The 19,488-nt window shown below is 34.4% G+C and overlaps 1 protein-coding gene across 1 annotated transcript in view; it reads left to right on the forward strand.

The window, feature by feature from the left end:
* Positions 1-19,488, forward strand: part of Cdc42bpa (CDC42 binding protein kinase alpha) — a 333,475-nt gene that overhangs the window by 231,371 nt on the left and 82,616 nt on the right. Inside the window, 2 exon segments of the mRNA XM_047519951.1 lie at positions 11,415-11,520; positions 17,844-17,968. Coding sequence (XP_047375907.1) covers positions 11,415-11,520; positions 17,844-17,968 — 231 coding nt within the window.

The following is a 19,488-nucleotide window of genomic DNA, read 5'->3' on the forward strand; positions in this document are numbered from 1 at the left end:
TAGTATCTTATTATCTTCTGTATTTCAGTAGTGTGCATTGTGATATTTCCTTTTTCATCACGAATTTTACTAACTTGAGTTGTCTCTCTTTGTTAGTGTAGCATTAAAGATTTACCAATTTTATTTATTTTTTCAAAGAACCTACTTTTCAGTTTGTCAATTTTTTCAGTTGTTTCTTTTGTTTCAGTTTCATTGATTTCATGATTTTAATTATTTCCTGTCTTCTGCTTTTGGTGTTGATTTGTTCTTTTTCTAGGGCTTTGAGATATAGTGTTAGGTCATTTATTTGTTGACTTTTCATTCTTTTAATGTATGAGCTCAATGCAGTGAACTTTCCTCTTAGCACTGCCTTCATAGTGTCCCAGAGATTTTGATGTGTTTGATGTGTTCTCATTTACTTCTAAGTATTTTTTAAATTTCTTCCTTGATTTCTTTTGTCCATTCATCATTCAATAGCATGCTATTTAGTCTCCAGTTGTTGGAGTATTTTCTATTTTTTATTTTGTTGATTTCTAGTTTCATTCTGTTATGATCTGATAGAATGCAGGATAATATTTCTGTTCTTTTGTATTTGCTGAGAGTTTCTTTGTGGCATAACATATGATCTGTTTTAGAGAAGGATCCATGTTCTTCTGAGAAGAAAGTGTATTCACTCATGATGACTACTCTATATATGAAATACTCTATATATGTCCATTAAGTCTAAATCATGGAGTGTATCATTTAATTCTGTAGTTTCTTTGTTTAGTTTTTGTTTGGGAGATCTATCCAGTGGTGAGAGAGGTGTGTTAAAGTCACCCAGTATTAACTGTGTTATGGTCTAGTTGATTCTTGAAATCGAGAAGGGTTTGTTTGATGTATGTATATGCTCCATTGTTTGGGGCATATATACTTGTGATTATTATGTCTTGTTGATGTTTGGTTCCCTTAAGTAGTATGAAATGTCCTTCTTTATCCCTTCTGACTAACTTTGGTTTTAAGTCCACTTTGTCTGATATAAGAATGGAATCCCCTGCTTGTTTACACAGTCCATGTGAATGGTGTGTTTTTTCCCAGCCTCTCACCTTCAGTCTGTGGATGTCTCTTCCTAGGAAGTGAGTCTCTTGTAGACAGCATTATTTTTACTTTTTATTTTTTATTTTTTTACGTTTACATAGGGTAATGATGTTTATTTTTTTTTCCTTCCCCCCCACCCCTCCCACCCTTTTCCCTTTATACAGTCCTTCTTTCCTTCATTCTTACTGCTCTCCTTAGCCTAACTCTAAACCTAACCCTAAACCTAATGCTAACCCCTCCCACCCCCATTATATGTCCTCATCCGCTTATCAGCGAGATCATTCGTCCTTTAGTTTTTTGAGATTGGCTTATCTCACTTAGCATGATATTCTCCAATTTCGACCATTTGCCTACAAATGCCATAATTTTATCATTCTTCATTGCGGAGTAATATTCCATTGTATAAATACGCCACAGTTTCTTTATCCATTCATCAACTGAAGGGCATCTAGGTTGGTTCCACAATCTGGCTATGGTGAATTGAGCAGCAATGAACATTGATGTGGCTGTATCTCTGTAGTATGCTGATTTTAAGTCCTTTGGGTATAGGCCAAGGAGTGGGATAGCTGGGTCAAATGGTGTTTCCATTCCAAGCTTTCTGAGGAATCTCCACACTGCTTTCCAGAGTGGCTGCACTAATTTGCAACCCCACCAGCAATGTATGAGTGTTCCTTTTTCACCACATCCTCGCCAACACCTATTGTTGCTTGTATTCTTGATAATCGCCATTCTAATTGGGGTGAGATGAAATCTTAGGGTAGTTTTGATTTGCATTTCCCTTATTACTAGGGATGTTGAACATTTTTTCATATATCTGTTGATTACTTGTACATCGTCTTCTGTGAAGTGTCTGTTCATTTCCTTAGCCCATTTGTTGATTGGATTATTTGTATTCTTCGTGTAGAGTTTTTTGAGTTCTTTATAGATTCTGGAAATTAGCGCTCTATCTGAGGTATGGTTGGCAAAGATATTCTCCCACTCTGTAGGCTCTCTCTTCACATTTCTGATAGTTTCCTTTGCTGAGAGAAAGCTTTTCAGTTTGAATCTATCCCAGTTGTTGATTCTTGCTTTTATTTCTTGTGCTATGGGAGTCCTGTTAAGGAAGTCTGATCCTAAGCCAACAAGTTGAAGATTTGGACCTACTTTTTCTTCTATAAGATGCAGGGTCTCTGGTCTGATTCCAAGGTCCTTGATCCATTTTGATTTGAGTTTTGTGTAGGGTGAGAGATAGGGGTTTAATTTCATTCTATTGCATATGGTTTTCCAGTTTTCCCAGCACCATTTGTTGAAGAGGCTATCTTTTCTCCATTGCATATTTTTGGAACCTTTGTCTAGTATGAGAAAATTGTATTTATTTGGGTTTGTGTCCATGTCCTCTATTCTGTACCATTGATCTACCTGTCTATTTTGGTACCAATACCATGCCGTTTTTGTTACTATTGCTTTGTAGTAGAGTTGAAGATCTGGTATTGCAATACCCCCTGCTTCGCTCTTGCTACTGAGGATTGCTTTAGCTATTCTAGGTTTTTTATTCTTCCAGATGAATTTCATAATTGCTTGCTCTATTTCTGCAAGGTACATCATTGGGATTTTAATTGGAATTGCATTGAATCTGTATAGCACTTTAGGTAGTATAGCCATTTTGATGATATTAATTCTGCCTATCCAGGAACATGGGAGATCTTTCCATCTTATTTTTGAATCTTTTTCTTTTTTTAATTCAATCTGCCCAGTCTGTCTTTTGAATATTGGCCATTAACATTCAGGGTTATTATTGAGATATGATTTATATTCTGGTTATTTGTTTTATTTTTGGTCTTTAACTTGACTTAGTTTCTCTTTTGATTGACCTTTCCTTTAGTGTATTCCTCCCTTTGCTATTTTTTTTTTTTTTTATTTCTTCCTCATGGACTGTTTTGTTGAGAATTATTCTATAGTACAGGCTTTCTGGTTGTGATTTCCTTCAACTTTTGTTTATCATGGAAGGTTTTGTTTCATCTTCACATCTGAAGCTCAGTTTTACTGGATATAAAATTGTCAGTTGGCCTCCATTTTCTTTCAGAGCTTTAAATATGTTATTCCAGGACCTCCTGGCATTGAGGGTCTGGGTTGAGAAATCAACTGAGATCCAAATTGGTTTCCCCCTACATGTATTTTGATTTTTTTTCTCTTGCAGCCTTTAAAATTCTATCTTTATTGTATATGTTAGTCATTCTCATTATAATTTGCCTTGGTGTGGGTCTGCTGTGATTTTGTACATCTGGGTTGTGTAAGCCTCTTATAGTTGACTTTCCATTTCATTCTTTAGATTTGGGAAGTTTCAAAATCCTGGTCTTTATGCAGCTTTCCTTTAGTGTGGTAAAAGATAATAAAAGAAATAAAATGTAGAACACATTAAATAATGAAAAAATGTTAAGAACAGAAAATAAAGTGGGAAATGACTATTAAGCATTAAGAGAGTAAATTAAATTATATATGGGTGTAAATATTCATACACATATATTACGATATATAGAATGGATAGCAGGTATTTTAATGTATTACATTTAGATATATATGTTTATATAGGTTTTATACACAAATATACACACACTTATTTATTTATTTATTTATTTATTTATTTATTTATGTGCCAGGGGAAATTATACTGAGAGGTGATGTCTCAGTTAAGACTAAGGAAAGTGAGGGCAGAGCTTTAAAAATGTATGAAAAGATCATTATACACAAGTCTGTTAAAAATTTTGTGGGAGGCTAGTGTGGCTCAAGTTCAGGTAAGGACAAGGAAGAGTAGAAATGAGTCAGATAACAGGAGTCAGGTCTTTAAGCCTTGTAAGTCATATGTAGTTAATTTACTGTTGTTTCCTTGCAGGTACTTATTGTAGAATTTTGAGCAGAAAAGTACAAGTACTAAACTTGTGTTAAGAGCAAACAATAAGTCTATCTAGAAGGCCGTTCTAGTAATGCAGGCTGAAAATGGTGGCTCAGGCCTAGGCTGGTGGCAAAAGGGATAGTCAGAAATGTTCAAATTTTAACATTCTTTAAAGTTAAAGGTAATGAATGGTATTGGTTGATGGAATGATTGACAAAGAAAGAATTTAGGATGATCCTGCAGTTTTGACATAAGCAAGTGGAAGAATATAGTTACCACTCAGAGAGGAAGACCACAAGAGAAACAAGTTTCAGATGAGAGTATTATCAAGAGCTTGTTTTATCCATCTAGCCTGCAGATGCTTATTAGACCTTCAGTGAGATATGTTAAGTAGACTGATTATATAGAGCACCCTGGATTTCAGGGGTGTAGATATAATCCTGAGATTATATCATGATATTTAAAGCCATGGAGACAGAATGAGATCATATAGTTAATAAATGAATGTAGATAGAAAGTGAACCATAGAAGTGAGCACTGAGGCACTGCAATCTTTAGAAATTGGGAGATGAGGAGGAACTACCAAAATGGAAGGAGAAAGAATAGTCAGAATGATAGGAAGTAAACCAGGCAAATTTAGTATTCTAGAAACCTGCTGAAGAAACCTGTCAACATGTCAAATAAAATGATGTTCAAATCAGGTACGATAAAGACTGCACAATGGCATTTAAGTTTAGTAATCTGAATGTCATTGGTGACTTTGAGAAGAACAGTTTTAGTGGAAGAATAGGGACAGAGACCCCACAGTGGGATCAAGAGAGACTTAAGGAGAGCAATTGGAATAGAGTGTAGATAACTATAGTTAATACTTGGAGTTGTTATTGCTACAGCAAGATGTGACATAAGAGAGAAGATGGAGGAGAAATTTCTATCAAAGAAGTTACTTTAATGCTTATTGTTTTTTAAGATAAGAGCAGTAAGTAACATGATTTTAATCTGATAGAAGTTTTTTAATAGTTGATTCAGTAGAAAGGGGAAAAAGTACTAGAGCAATTTTATTGGAGATAAAATTGGAAAGATTGGCCTTAATCTTACTTTTTTTTTAAACTTATACTAAGAAAAAGTCGATACTTGTGCATAAATCAGAACACGTTTTTGTGTTGAGCTTTCTTGTTGAGTTGGGTATGAAGAAGTGAGGCGTTTTAGACACATACTTATGGAGATGTTAAGTCAGCAGTTTGAAGCCCATGAAAGCTTCAGAGTTCCTTGGTGTAAGAGATAATAACTGTAAGCAGATGATATAGTTGATGAACCTACCTTAGGGAGAACATGTAGAGAGAGGAGACAAGCACCTGAGACAGAATTCCAAGAAGCACTGGCATTTATGGGAAGAATAGAAGGAAAGGAGTTCACAGAGACAGCTGAAAAGAGCCAGGGTTGTTGCTACAAATCCATTAAGTATGATAACATCACAACCTGGAGAAGACAGCATTTCATGAGGGAGGGAAAGGACAACATTCTCAATGGTAGATTGGATGTGAAAACAGTTAAGTCAGTGGTGAGTTTTGAGAGACCAGGTTTGGTTTTGTTGCCAAAAGCTCAGTCCTTGTCCCCAGTGCCATTCCAGTAACAAAGCCGCGGTTTTGAGAAAAAGGAAAAAGAAGTTTTATTTCTTTGCTAGCAAAGGAGAAGCCCAGGGGACTCCTGCCCCAGAGGCTGTGATTCTGCCCATCAGCAGGAACAGGCTTTTAAAGAGGAGATTCAAAGTGTTTTCTATTGGAGTTGTAATTCACTTGTTAATTTGGGAGATAGCCATATCTGAGATCTTCTGGTACCATTCCCAAAATCTGGATTACTTCCTTCCTATGGTGAGTGTGTACTCAGGGACAGATAAGTCAGCCTAGAATTGTGAAAAAAGGTAATCCTGTTTCCCCTGAGTTTAGGAAGGGGGAGATATTAGGGGAGGAGGAAGGTAAAGAAACATATCCTTAAAAAATTAGTCTTGGTGGCAGAGCAGCAAGGACTATATTTAAAGCATAAAGTAGACCACTATTACATTTCCACACTGTCAATTTCTGCATTCCATTTCTATGGAAAATAAATGACATCTCTAAGCTGCTTCCTATCGCGTCCCACCGCGTCCCTTTCTGGCCGCAGAAAGACACGACATACGTCTGAAGCTTCAGAAGTTTATTGTGCACGGTCTTCCTTCCTTTCCTTCCTTTCTGTCCCTCTCTCTTTTACTCTCTCTCTCTCACTTTCCCCCTCCTGCGCTCTCCTCTCTCCCTCTTACTTAGCCGTTCCTCTCCTTCTCTCACTCTGCTCTCGCCTGCTTCGGCTGCTTCTGCACTCTCCTGCTTTCTTCCGCTTCTGCGACCGACCTTCCATCTCTCTCTTGCACTCTCTTCTGCATAACCCCCTCCCCCAGGAAGACGCCAAGCTTATATACACTTCAACCAATCAGGGGAGAGTACACGAGGTAAACGCGCGGACAGCTGCAGGCATAGAACAGTTCCGCGAGGGAGGCATGCTCTAATCAATTAGCCACTCATCAGAATTTGCTGGTTGTTTACTGTATAGCTAGCCGCTTTTGGCCCAGCGCCAGGCGCCATCTTGACTATGCCCGAGGCTCCGGAAACCCCGACAGCTTCCTGCTGAGAGAGAGCGTAGTTGTGGGAAGTGACCCAGAATCCTTGTTCTCTATCACATGGGTTGTAGACAGATAGTTAAGGGTATTTAGCATCAGGGCAGACCAGAGGTCCTTAGTGGCATCTGGTGGGTGACTGTATAAGGCATATATATAGAAAGGATCATGCTGGGACAACAATAAACAAGATAGCAAAGCATTACTTTTTTGTAAATAATTATCACAAAAGTAATTAATAGTTTAACTAGTCTCAGAAACTTAGGAAATATTCCATGACTCCAGAGTCTTTTGTGATAGTTATTAGGCACTCCCACATAAGAATCCTTCCTTTATAACCTCCAGCTTTACATACTTTTGATAGAGTTGACAAAAGTGTACATCTCAAGTTATTCTGAAAGAGCCATTCTCTCTCCTAAATGTCCAAGTAGTACTTGCTTTGGTTATACTCTCCTGCCAGGTATCTTAAGATCAAGTTAATCAACATTTACTTTGTTCCTGTCCACTACTAAGAGTCAGCAGAGATTTTTCAGTGTCACTCTTGGAAACATGTGAGAAGCCTCTTGGCTCCTTTTTTCTTCTTCTATCAGTCATGCCATCTTCCAGGATGGGTCAGGGTCTTGTTGACCACAGTTGGCTTCCTTTGAAAGCATCAAGGACATTTCCCTCTCCAGGACCCTCCTCTTTGCAGAATGTACACTGGTTGGCTTCCTGTTCCCTAGAGTCGTCTTAGAGGGTTCCCATTGTTCCCTGGATCCTGGATCCTGGCTAACCCTAAAGGGCTGAGTCTCAAATATTGGCTGCTTTTTCCTTAACCCTTTTACTTTCTTCACCTTAGTCTCCAAGTTTTTGGTTTTAAACATCCAACAGGCCAGTGTTGCCAGTCTTAAAGTGGGAGCAAAAGTTTATAACTTCAATATCTATAATTTTAGAGTTACCTCTTTCATTTAATTGGGGTCAGTATTAGTACTGGAAGCCTACATTGTATCCTGTCTGTCCTGTAGGTGATGGTTTTTGTCTCAAATTCACTCAGGTTGTTCACTAGTACTTCTGCACTACACTAACAGGCAACAGTTATTAAGTTTTATAAGGAAAATAAACACTAAAGTATCTTTGGTATCTAGCCTCCACAAAGACTCATATATTTATCAACTTCATTATATATAACTTTTACTTTCTTTTAGAATTCTCATACAAACCTAAATACCTCTTATGATTTGCCCAAACCTTTAGTTTTTCCATTATATCCCCTGTTTGAGATCACACTAATCTTTGCAACAACAAAAAAATCTTAACTTTTGAACACATCTTTAAATAAGCTTAATTCTTAGGCTACTTCAGAGCCATCCTAACATGAAGCACAAGAGACAGAATATTAACTCAGGTGAGGTTGGCCTCTTGACAAATCTTAAAACGTGTTTATTTCTGAGTCTGATCTTTGCCCTTTTAAAAATATCATTCTACAGAGTTCTCATGTATTATTTCCTGAGACTTTCTGAATATCAGTTAACAATACATTATATCCAAAGCATAATCAAACAGAAAGGCTGAGAGCGCTCTTAATTTTCCTTTTGTGGAAAAATGGACAAAATGTTTTCATGTTCCAAATTGTCAACCTTTGAACTAATCGGGCTCTCTTTATTAACTTCCAAAAATACATTTAAATTCCAATCCCAGTGTAATGATTAACACAAAATTTTATATATAACTAAATGATAACAGGTTACCTTTATCCAGTTATAAAACATTAAATGACATAAATAAATCCCACAAAATTTGTTATTTCTGTATAAATCTGAAGGACACTATTGGTACAGACAGTTTTAGTTTGGAGAACACCAACTTGGTAAAGTGCTCTCACAAGGTTTACATTTTAAAAGGCTTGTTTACTTGAAGAACATGAATATAGCTAATATATAAAGAAGCCAGTAATGGTTAGCATCACAGTTACAGAGATGTCTTTATATTAGTTAAGTTAAACTTTTAAAGTTGAAAATTTTTTTTTTCTTTTTTCGGTACCAGGAATTGTACCCAGGGTGCTTAACTGCTGAGCCACATCCCCAGCCCTTTTTTATATTTTATTTTGAGACAGGGTCTTGCTAGTTGCTGAGGCTGGCTTTAATTTTGCTCTCTTACTGCCTCAGCCTCCTGAACTGCTGGGACTATAGTTAAAGTAAAATTTAGAACCATAGTGTACAGTAACAGTTGTACATGAGGTAGCAAAAATCAAAGGATAGCATTAAATCTCTTATACATTTAGGAAACAGTGTTAATGATCAGAAGTAGACTTAGTCAAAGCCAAAGATGATATAAGACACGTCTTCAAAAGGCAGTGTAACCCTTCTATGTCAGATACAATGTAGAAAAGAGAGCACTTATTGGTTAAATTGCTGGTAAACCTATGTAAACTTTTATTTTACAAACTTATTCATGACACTTAGACTTTGCTCATAAATAGTTTTCACATGTATACATATATCTAGTCACATATATTTAGGAGATCAACTATATTGTTATAACCTAAAATCATAGTTGTTTATTTAACTAGTTATGAAGTAATCATTTTAAAGACTTTAAAACAGGAACAAACCCTAATTCCTTTAAGACATAGTTTCCCTAAGTAATAAGTTCTAACAGATACAAGAGAATTATCTTGATAGATAAGAGCATCAGTGTTTCAGACTTTACTTCATATCAGTATGTTAAAATTTGAACAACTTTGACTAATTGTGCTAATTATAGTTAATTTAAACACATAAACAAATTTTGGGGGGGATTTACCTTCCACAAACTTTCTGCAACTTATTTAGACATTGAACCAGCAGACTCTTTACTATAAGCCAGAGAGGTCCCACACTTCATGCTCCTTGATTGCAGGTCACTGTTGGGTCCAGGCTTCCAGTACCCAACCCAGCTGAGTAAAACAGCATCTGAGTATCAAGTCAACACATGAAACCACAAATCCCAGATAAATATGTCTGTTTGATGAATTTGGTTGTATTTACTCTGTTCCCCCACCTACCACTCTTAGGATTCATTCTTACATGCTGCCCATACTTTTTTTTTTTTTCTTCCAATTTGGACAACTCCTTTTAACTTCTTAGCACATCCCTTCAAGAGGGAAGCACAAATGTTGATATGTACAACCAAACCTCTTTTTTAAATATTAATCCCCCAAAATATTTATCAAGCAGTGACTGGCTGAGGGCTGTGCAAGATGAGAACATACCCAAATATGTTGCTGCCCAAAGGTTCCCATCCTGTGTTACAGACTTTAGGCTTCACTTGTTCTGAATCTGCATTCTTGCCTTAGCCTAAGAGGTTTGGTCAGCTTCATTTTAATGCTTATATGTGGGTGATAGATAATGGGTATGTTTTGTCTGTTCCCTGATAAATTGTTTAAAACAAATCAGTCCATCAATCAAAACTTTATTCATCTTGCACAGCCTTAAACCATTTGCTGCTTAATAACATTTTGGAGGATTAATTAAAAAAAAAAAAAAAAAAGAGGTTTGGTCATTGTTGTGCATATCAACATTTGTCCCTCCCTCTTGATGGAATGTGCTGAAAAGACTTTAGTATTATTGTTGTGGTATTTCAGCACAGGATGAAATATTTGAATTTGTTTACAAAAAATCAGACAAACTAGATTGAGGATCACCCTATGCAATGAGAGGCCTACAGTTTAAAAACTGGTGTGAGAGATAGGGAAGATAAGGTTTGTTCTAGCCCAAGGGAAAGTGAAGAGATACAGCTGCTAACTGCATCACATTTCTTAGCTGATCCCTGTACTGGATGAGAAAAGGAGACATTGTTGGGATAGTCACTAAACCTTGAGTTTGGTCTGCAGTTTTGGACAGTTGTGTTCTTGTAAGGGTAAATCTTCTAATTTGGAGGGTTGCTTAGTGCTTATGTCAGAGAGTACCCTTGATCTTGGCATATTTAGAGGAATATTTAGAAGTAAGAAGTAGTAATATTTGCAGCTGCCTCTCAGTACTTCAGAGCAATTATGAAATCATTAAACACACAGGGTAATGAAGTGCAAATAAAGTAAAATGTTAACAGTTGGAGAATCTGGGTGAAGAGGATGGAGGAATTCTTTGCACTAATAACTTTTCTATAAAGCTGAAATTATTTCAAAGTCAATTTTTTAAAATATCTGAGTTCAGATATGTTTATTTCTAAATATTATCAAAGACCATGGAACATAATTTTTAATAAAATTAGTAAAACTAGGAAGTGACTAGTCAAATCTTAAGTAAGGACCCATGACTTTGTATTTTTTAAGAATGTTTTGGTACAAATATACAAAAAATATCTAACTTGAACTCAGATTAATTTGGATTAAATTTAATGAATATGAAGTAGATGATAATTATTACTTTCATTTTGGCATTTTATTTCTTTGGCTTTGATAAGACCTTCCTTAAATGTGTAATCTAAATTTGCCATGCCACCCCTAGATAGTATTTATGGCATTATCTTTATATTTTATTTTCTTTATAGAACTTATCTGAAATTAATTCATGTACTCACTTTTCATTGCCATGAGAGTAGGACCTATCTGTAGGGCTCACTATTTCTTGGCACCTACCAGATACTCTATAAATATTTGTTAAATGATTCAATGAATCAGTCAGTAATTATTGTACTATAAATTCTTGGAAAGTGTTTTATCAGGCCTTTCATTGCATATTAACATGTTGTGTAGTATGTAAATAATATCCCTGTAGTTCAATCTGATATTTATGTATGTTATATAATTATTGCAAATATATTTTGTTTTCACCTTACCTTAGACTCAATTTCTTTTTTTTCTTCCTTTAATATTTTGACTTGTGTTAGTCAAAGTGAAAGGGAAGAATTTGAAAATGAGTTCAAACAACAGTATGAACGAGAAAAAGTGTTATTAACTGAAGAAAATAAAAAGTTGACCAGTGAACTTGATAAGGTGAGTGATTCAGTTTCCATTTGTGCACATGCTAAATGTTAAACATCATGACAGAAATTGTGGGTATAATTTGGCTTGGTGTACATTTTCAGTCTAAATAGTCTTCTTTACAAGCTGAATGCTTATACAATTCAGGTAATCTTCTCTTGTACCCATTTGTGACAGGAGTCTTCTGAAGAGAGCATTTTGCTTTTGTTTATTTCATCTTATTCTTTGTCCCATTTATTTTTTAGCCTCTATTCTTTATTTTACTTTCCATCTATTCTCCTTTTTACTCTCTTCTAATATTTATCACTTTCCCTGTCATGGCTAGCCATATTCAGGCTAAATGAAGATTGGCCCTTTGTGCAAGTTAGGCCAAACCTCAAGAAATCATAACAGCTATGATTTCATATTTATAATGAAAAACTGAAAACAGCTTAATGATACCGGAAGTTAGTGATAATCCCACAAAACTGAATCTGCCTAATCTTTGACTTGAATACAGAAGTTATTAAACTTAGAAGTAGCCATGTTTATAAACAAAATTTCATATATTTAAAGGAATTTTTTCCATAGTATCTCAGATTTCTCATATTTCTACCATTCTGCAGCTCATGTCCCAATCCCTAATGAACAGTTGTATAAAATCCTAATATTAATTAGAATTTTTAATAATTTCCTTTACATTGGAATAAGAAGGGCTGGTTAATTGCATTTTATAATGATTTCTGGGTTTTCCTATGGGGCTGGGGTTGTAACTCAGTGGTAGAGCACTTGCCTAGCATGTATGAGGCACTAGGTCCTATCCGCAGCACCAAATAAAAATAAATTAAAAAAGGATATTGTGTCCATTAAAAAAAAAGTGTTATGTTCTAAGTTATTCTAATAACAGATTAAAAGACCATGTCTGAATAGCCAGAAAATAGAGAATTCCATTTTCTCTGAATTCTATTATTTTCTTTTTTTTCTTAATTGTTTTTTCTTTTCTTGGTTTATTTAGTTGTTTTTTTTTTTTATTAAATCTGGTGCTAGGAATCGAACTCATTGCCTCACACCTGCTAGGCAAACACTCTACCACTGAGCTACAACCCTAGCCCCTGTTAATTTTATATGACTCTCTGTTTCTTTCACTACTTTCCTCATGATTATGTAACATTTTAAAATGCTAAGTAAGCTGTAAGGAATTTAAAAATTGGATTTTGCTTGTTTGATTGGAAATTCCTTGAAAAAGAATACTGTTCATTTTGTAAACTCTTATAAACCTAAGGTACAAAAAAATTGTGAAAAGTAGCTGAAGAGTAAGTAGCATAAATGGATTTTTTAAGACACGAATAATGTAAGAGTTTTATTGTATAAATTATAGTTATTTCCACCAAAATAAGACTAACAATATTTGAACTTTATCTAAATAGATTACATATTGTTATTTCCTGTATTTGACTAATATGAGTACAAAATTGAATGTCATTTCTATCTGCAAGACAGAATTTTAAGATTTTCTTAAGAGTTACCTTGAGATACAAATTATATATAATCAAACTCTAGAAAGCCATGTCATGAATGTCTAAGCAGATTACCTAGTAAAAAAATGTTATTACAGTATAAGAAAAATTCTCTGGAAAATAATCAAATTGAATGTAGATCTAATTTTGTTTTCAGTTCTTGGTTTAATTTTATTACTAGCTGTGAAACTGCTGCGTTCAACAAAATTGTTTTTAGGGTTGGGGTTGTGGCTCAGTGGTAGAGCGCTTGCCTAGCATTTGTAAGGCACTGGGTTCGATTCTCAGCACCACATATGAATAAATGAATAAAATAAAGGTCTAGCAACATCTAAAAAAGTTTTTTTTTAAAAAAATGTTTTTAAAAAGTACTCTTTTAATTAAAACTGTTTAGTGATCTAATACATCCATAAGGAAGGAACTTACTAAGGCCTGCTTCATAAGGCCTGAGGGATGATTTATGAAAAATAGAACATTACTTTTCTTAATGACTTTTAAGGTATGATATGGGATATGGGTACTACTTTGAGAGAAAATTCATACGGTAGACCAATATTCAATAACAAATGATTTCAAGGAAATATTCCTGGAGCCTGACAAAAAGATGTGGAATCTCTGCTTAACTCTCAGTTCACCTCATTGCACATTTTCTCCATCTCTTTCCATGTCTTCATTTTTCCAATTTAGTTTAAATTCATTATTTTTCACAAGAACGATAACCAACAAATGTATTTGCCATTGTTTTACCAGCTATTCCTTTGAGAATCAGGTTTAAGAAAACTGGATTCCTTCTTAACAGAATTATACACTTAAAGACCAAAGAGCAGTCATTACATTCGTTACTTTTGAAAGTTACATACAATAGATTTTCACATTTTAAACCTAAAAAATAATTTAAAAAAACAGAAACAAATGAATGATATTTTCAAGAGTCTATAAGCTATTTTTTTATTAAAAGAAGACTTTTTGCAAATAAAATTAATATATATGCCAGAGTTAAATTATATAGTTTTTATAGTACAAAACTGTAATTTGCATCTTGTTTTCCAATTACAATTTTACACAAAGACAACATTGCAAAAAATACAGAAAATTTTTAACATGAAAGTCACCTATGATTTCATTCGCACAAAACAACTGTTTTAATTTAATAATATTCCTTTTCAGGTGTTCCATATTCATTTTATTGCATAATTACGGTTATGTATACATTCCTTTAATATGCCTTTTCACTTAAAATCTTCAGAATAGTACTAGTGTTGTAAATATTATAAGTCAGACATATCAACATAGAAATAGTAAAATCTTCCAAACATGCAAAATGAACTAATACTTAGGTAGAATTTATTACATGTACGTCTTCTTCTGAGTTTATTTTATATAACTCATTTTCACAATTGTTAAGATACAGTCTAATTATTCTTGCCATTTTATAGATGAAAACACCAAAGAAGAGTTACATTTTTTTCCTAACCACAGATTGCAACTTGAATATACTCCAGAGTTCATGCTTATTTAGTAATAATGTGAAGGTTAACTTTTTTTCTGACTAGTTCTAAACAAATTAAGTAATCTGTTTAAAACTCTTTGCAACTGTTGTACATTAGCAGTGGGAAGTATACATTTCCTACTCTTACAAATCTCCTGCTGACACCCTAGCCACAAATTAGCTGATAGGACTGCCAAAAACAGTGGTGATCAAAAAAGAATGTGTTTCAGGACCAGTAAGGAAAAGATGCTGCATTTGCAACTCTCAAAAATGGCTGGTATGGGCTGGGAAGATAGCTCAGTTGGTAAAGTGCTTGCCTTGCAAGCACAGGGCCCTGGGTTCGATTCCCAGCACCGCAAAAAAAAAAAAAAAAAAAAAAAAAATGGCTGGTAGACTTGTGGTTGTGCTAATATGAAGAGATTGATGAATCCTCCCTACCAAAACAAACAAACAAAAACATAGCAAAACAAACAGTTTCAGAGCTCTTGGAATTAACCAGTGGAAGATAATTAGAAAATATTTCTGAGATACATTGAGGACTATCCAAACTTAGCCATATACTGTGTTAATGACTTGGTGGACTCATTAAGAGTCTCCCCAGATTGACCTATAGTGAGTTCAGGAACATCCCTGTCAAAATTCCGGTATGCTCTTTTTTTTCTTTTTAAGATGTAAATGGACACAACACCTTTATTTTGTTTATTTTTATGTGGTGCTGAGGATTGAACCCAGTACCTAACGCATACTAGGCAAGTGCTCCACCACTGAGCCACAACTCCAACCCCTCTGGTATATTTTTTGTTAGAATAGGTGAGCTTACACATAAATATAGATAGCAGTACAGAAGACCTAGAAAAGCCAAAATATTTGGGGGAAAATATCCTATACTTGGAGGATTCATTCTATGTAATATGGATATACAGGAATAAAAGAAAACTGTAGTATTGGAATAATGAAATAAAGAGTCTAAAAGTAAACCCTCATATTTATACTGAATTTATTTCTCAGCAGAATCAGTTTAGTTACAATTCAATAGGAAAGGGATAGTCTTTTCACATGTTCTTGGAACATCTGTATGCCCATCTTTGAGAATAAAAATGAACTTAGATTAAAATTTACTCAAAATGCATCAGCAAGTGAAATGTAAGTGGTATATAAGAGAAAATCTTTGTGATTTGGGGGTTAAAGAATGGCATTTAAAGCATAGTCTGTGAAAGAAAAACTATGATATGTCAGATTTCAAAATTTGAAAACATTAAGAAAACGAAAAAACATGCACAGGTAGGGAGGAAATATTTCCACATCATTTATGTGATTAAAAGTTTCTATACATCACATATAAAAAAAATCTTAAAACTCAGTCCCTACCAACAATCTTTTTAAGTAAGTAAAGAAAAAAAAAAAGGAATAGACATTTTGTGAAAGATCATGTGTAAATAACAAGCACATGATAAGATGTTCACTGTCATTAGGAAAATGTAATTTAAAACGATAATGAGAAAGCTGTACATGCTCAAGAAAGTCTACTGTGACCAAGAATGATGGCATACCAAGTATTGTCAAGGATATGCAGGAACTATAACTTATATACTGCTCATGAAAGTATTAAATTGTATAGCCACTGAAAAAATAAATAAATGCAGTAAAAATAAAAATAAATGTAAGTAAATAAATAACTTACTAGGCATAATTGCAAACAAGCAAAACACTAAAGTCCAGAAAAGAAAAAAAAAATTAACAGCAAAAATAAAATTGATTTAAAAAACAAAAACCAGTCATCAGTGCAAACAGCCCAAAGGAATTCACAGCATGGAATTTTCACAAATGGACTTTAAAATAATGATTATATGTTCAAGAAAGTAGAAACATTGTGAAGAATTTGGACAATTGCAGTCCATATAAAAGAATCAGACAATCTCTAGAAATGAAAAAAATGAAATAACTAAATACCTAATAGAAAGTTTTCAGAAAAGCCTGGAAAGAGCTAAAGGACTAGGTACATTTAAAAACAATCCATACTAATGTACAGACTGGGTTAAAAAAGAAAGTACAGAAAACAGAATACCAGACATAAAAGACCTGATAAAAAGAACTAACAAATATTTGGTTTCCTAGAAGAAGAGAAAAGAGACTGTGGCAGAAGTGGTGTTTACAAAGTTAATAGCCTATAATTTTTCAAACATTTTAAGAAATATTTAACCACAAATTCAAGAAATGTCACAAACCCTAAAGGTGATGGAAACCATACACCATTTAGATAAATCACTGAACTGCTGAAAAGCAACAACCAACATAAAATTCTAAAAGCCACCAGAGAAGAAAGATTAATTATATTCAAAGGGGTAAAAAGCTGATAGTTGACTTCTCAACATAAAAGGGGTGGGGGAAGGAAACCAGAAGAAAAATAAATTTAGCATGTTATATGCAGCAAAAATGAAGGCATGTAAAAAAACTCTACAGGATAACCTACTTTGTTTAACAATTAAATTACAATTAAAAAAATATCGTAGGGACTGGAGTTGTGACTCAGTGGTAAGAGTACTTGCCTGGCATGTGTGAGGCCCTGGACTCAATCCTCAACACCTCATATAAATAAATACATAAAAATAAAGATTCATTGACAACTAAAAATTTATTTTTGAAGTATTGTATAGAAACCTGTAAGTAAGATAGACTTAAAAAGACATATCAAACTATTGAGCTGCATTTACTTAATTGGTTTATGATTCAGTTTAACAAATTTCTGTTTTTTAACTTGTCAACATAAATGGAAATTTGAACAGTTGATACCAGTGTGATGGTATTATGACATTTGTTAAATTTAAATATGATAATATTGTCATTATATTTAAAAAGATGGAGACTTATTTTCAGATATATATATTGGTGAAATTATACAATTTCTGTTATTTCTTTCAGAATCATGCAAGAAGAAGAGGATCAGGATAGGGGCATAAATTAAATAAGATTGATGGTGGGCTTATGGGCATTCACTTGTATTGTCCCATTTTGAATGTGCTTGAAATTCTTTATAACTTGTTTTTTTAAAAAAATGACATTAAGATATTTGCAGATATGAGAGAGAGAAAGAGATATGATGTTAACATTCTTCTGGCAATGGTGAATGTTCACAGGACCAGAACCAATTTAGTGCAGGGTATAAGGACAAGCAAAGGAAGCATGAGAATTCAGAGTACTTGTTATTTCCAAATTCAGTGACCAGAGGATGTACAATAATAAAAAGACAAGCTTTCTGAGTGGAAGATTATCAATTATCAGATGTAACAACAGTTGTCTGAGCACCTTGAAGTTTTGGTACTAAAAGTTATGCATACTTTCAAACTTCCTTTCAGCTTACTGCTTTGTATGAGAATTTAAGTGTGCGTAACCAGCAGTTAGAAGAAGAGGTAAAAGATCTAGCGGACAAGAAAGAATCAGTTGCTCATTGGGAAGCCCAAATCACAGAAATAATTCAGTGGTGAGTACTCTTTTTAGTGTGTGTGTGTGTGTGTGTGTGTGTGTGTTTTCCCAGTATGTTTTGTGTTTCTGCTGTTTTCTGTTGTTCCTCTGTTCCCCAACTCCAGGAAAATGCCCCATATAAACTCTTACATAGCTTCATTGAAATCTGATATTTCTTTTTAAGAATAGAAAATGTTAATCCCTCTTAAGTCAGAGTGTGTCCTTAAATAACTGAAGAAACTTATCTACAAGCTATAGCTACTTCTAAGATCAAAATGACTGTGTATAGATTATTTAAGAAATAGTCTGAGAAAAATTTAAAAACTGATGAAACTGTGCTCATTAGTATAACATTAATTCACAAATGGCATTTTTAAACTTTGCAATTTAATCAACTGTTCCTAATCTCTCAGAACTCTTTTTTGACTATTTTTTTTATTGTAAACAAATGGGATACATGTTGTTTCTATGTTTGTACATGGCGTAAAGGCATACCATTTGTGTAATCATAAATTTACATAGGGTAATGATGTTTGATTCATTTTTCCCTTTCCCCCCAACCCTCCCACCCCTCTTTTCCCTCTATACAGTCCTTCCTTCCTCCACTCTTGCCCCCCTCCCTAACCCTAACTCTAACCCTAACACTAACCCCTTCCACCCCCCATTATGTGTCATCATCCGCTTATTAGCAATATCATTCGTCCTTTGGTTTTTGTGAGATTGGCTTATCTCACTTAGCATGATATTCTCCAATTTCATCCATTTGCCTGCAAATGCCATAATTTTATCATTCTTTATGGCTGAGTAATATTCCATTGTATATATATACCACATTTTCTTTATCCATTCATCAATTGAAGGACATCTAGGTTGGTTCCACAATCTGGCTATTGTGAACTGAGCAGCTATGAACATTGATGTGGCTGTATCTCTGTAATATGCTGATTTTAAGTCCTTTGGGTATAGGCCAAGGAGTGGGACAGCTGGGTCAAATGGTGGTTCCATTCCAAGTTTTCTAAGGAGTCTCCATACTGCTTTCCAGAGTGGCTGCACTAATTTGCAGCCCCACCAGCAATGTATGAGTGTACCTTTCTCCCCACATCCTCGCCAACACCTGTTGTTACTTATATTCTTGATAATCGCCATTCTAATTGGGGTGAGATGGAATCTTAGGGTGGTTTTGATTTGCATTTCTCTTATTACTAGAGATGTTGAACATTTTTCCATATGTTTGTTGATTGCTTGTAGATCTTCTTCTGTGAAGTGTCTGTTCATTTCCTTAGCCCATTTGTCGATTGGATTATTTGCATTCTTGGTGTAGAGTTTTTTGAGTTCTTTATAGATTCTGGAGATTAGTGCTCTATCTGAAGTATGATTGGCAAAGATTTTCTCCCACTCTGTAGGCTCTTTCTTCGCATTGCTGATAGTTTCCTTTGCTGAGAGAAAGCTTTTTAGTTTTAATCTGTCCCAGTTATTGATTCTTGCTTTTATTTCTTGTGCTATGGGAGTCCTGTTGAGGAAATCTGGTCCTAAGCTGAC

Source organism: Sciurus carolinensis, chromosome 12, assembly GCF_902686445.1.
Source record: "Sciurus carolinensis chromosome 12, mSciCar1.2, whole genome shotgun sequence".
NCBI lineage: Eukaryota > Metazoa > Chordata > Mammalia > Rodentia > Sciuridae > Sciurus > Sciurus carolinensis.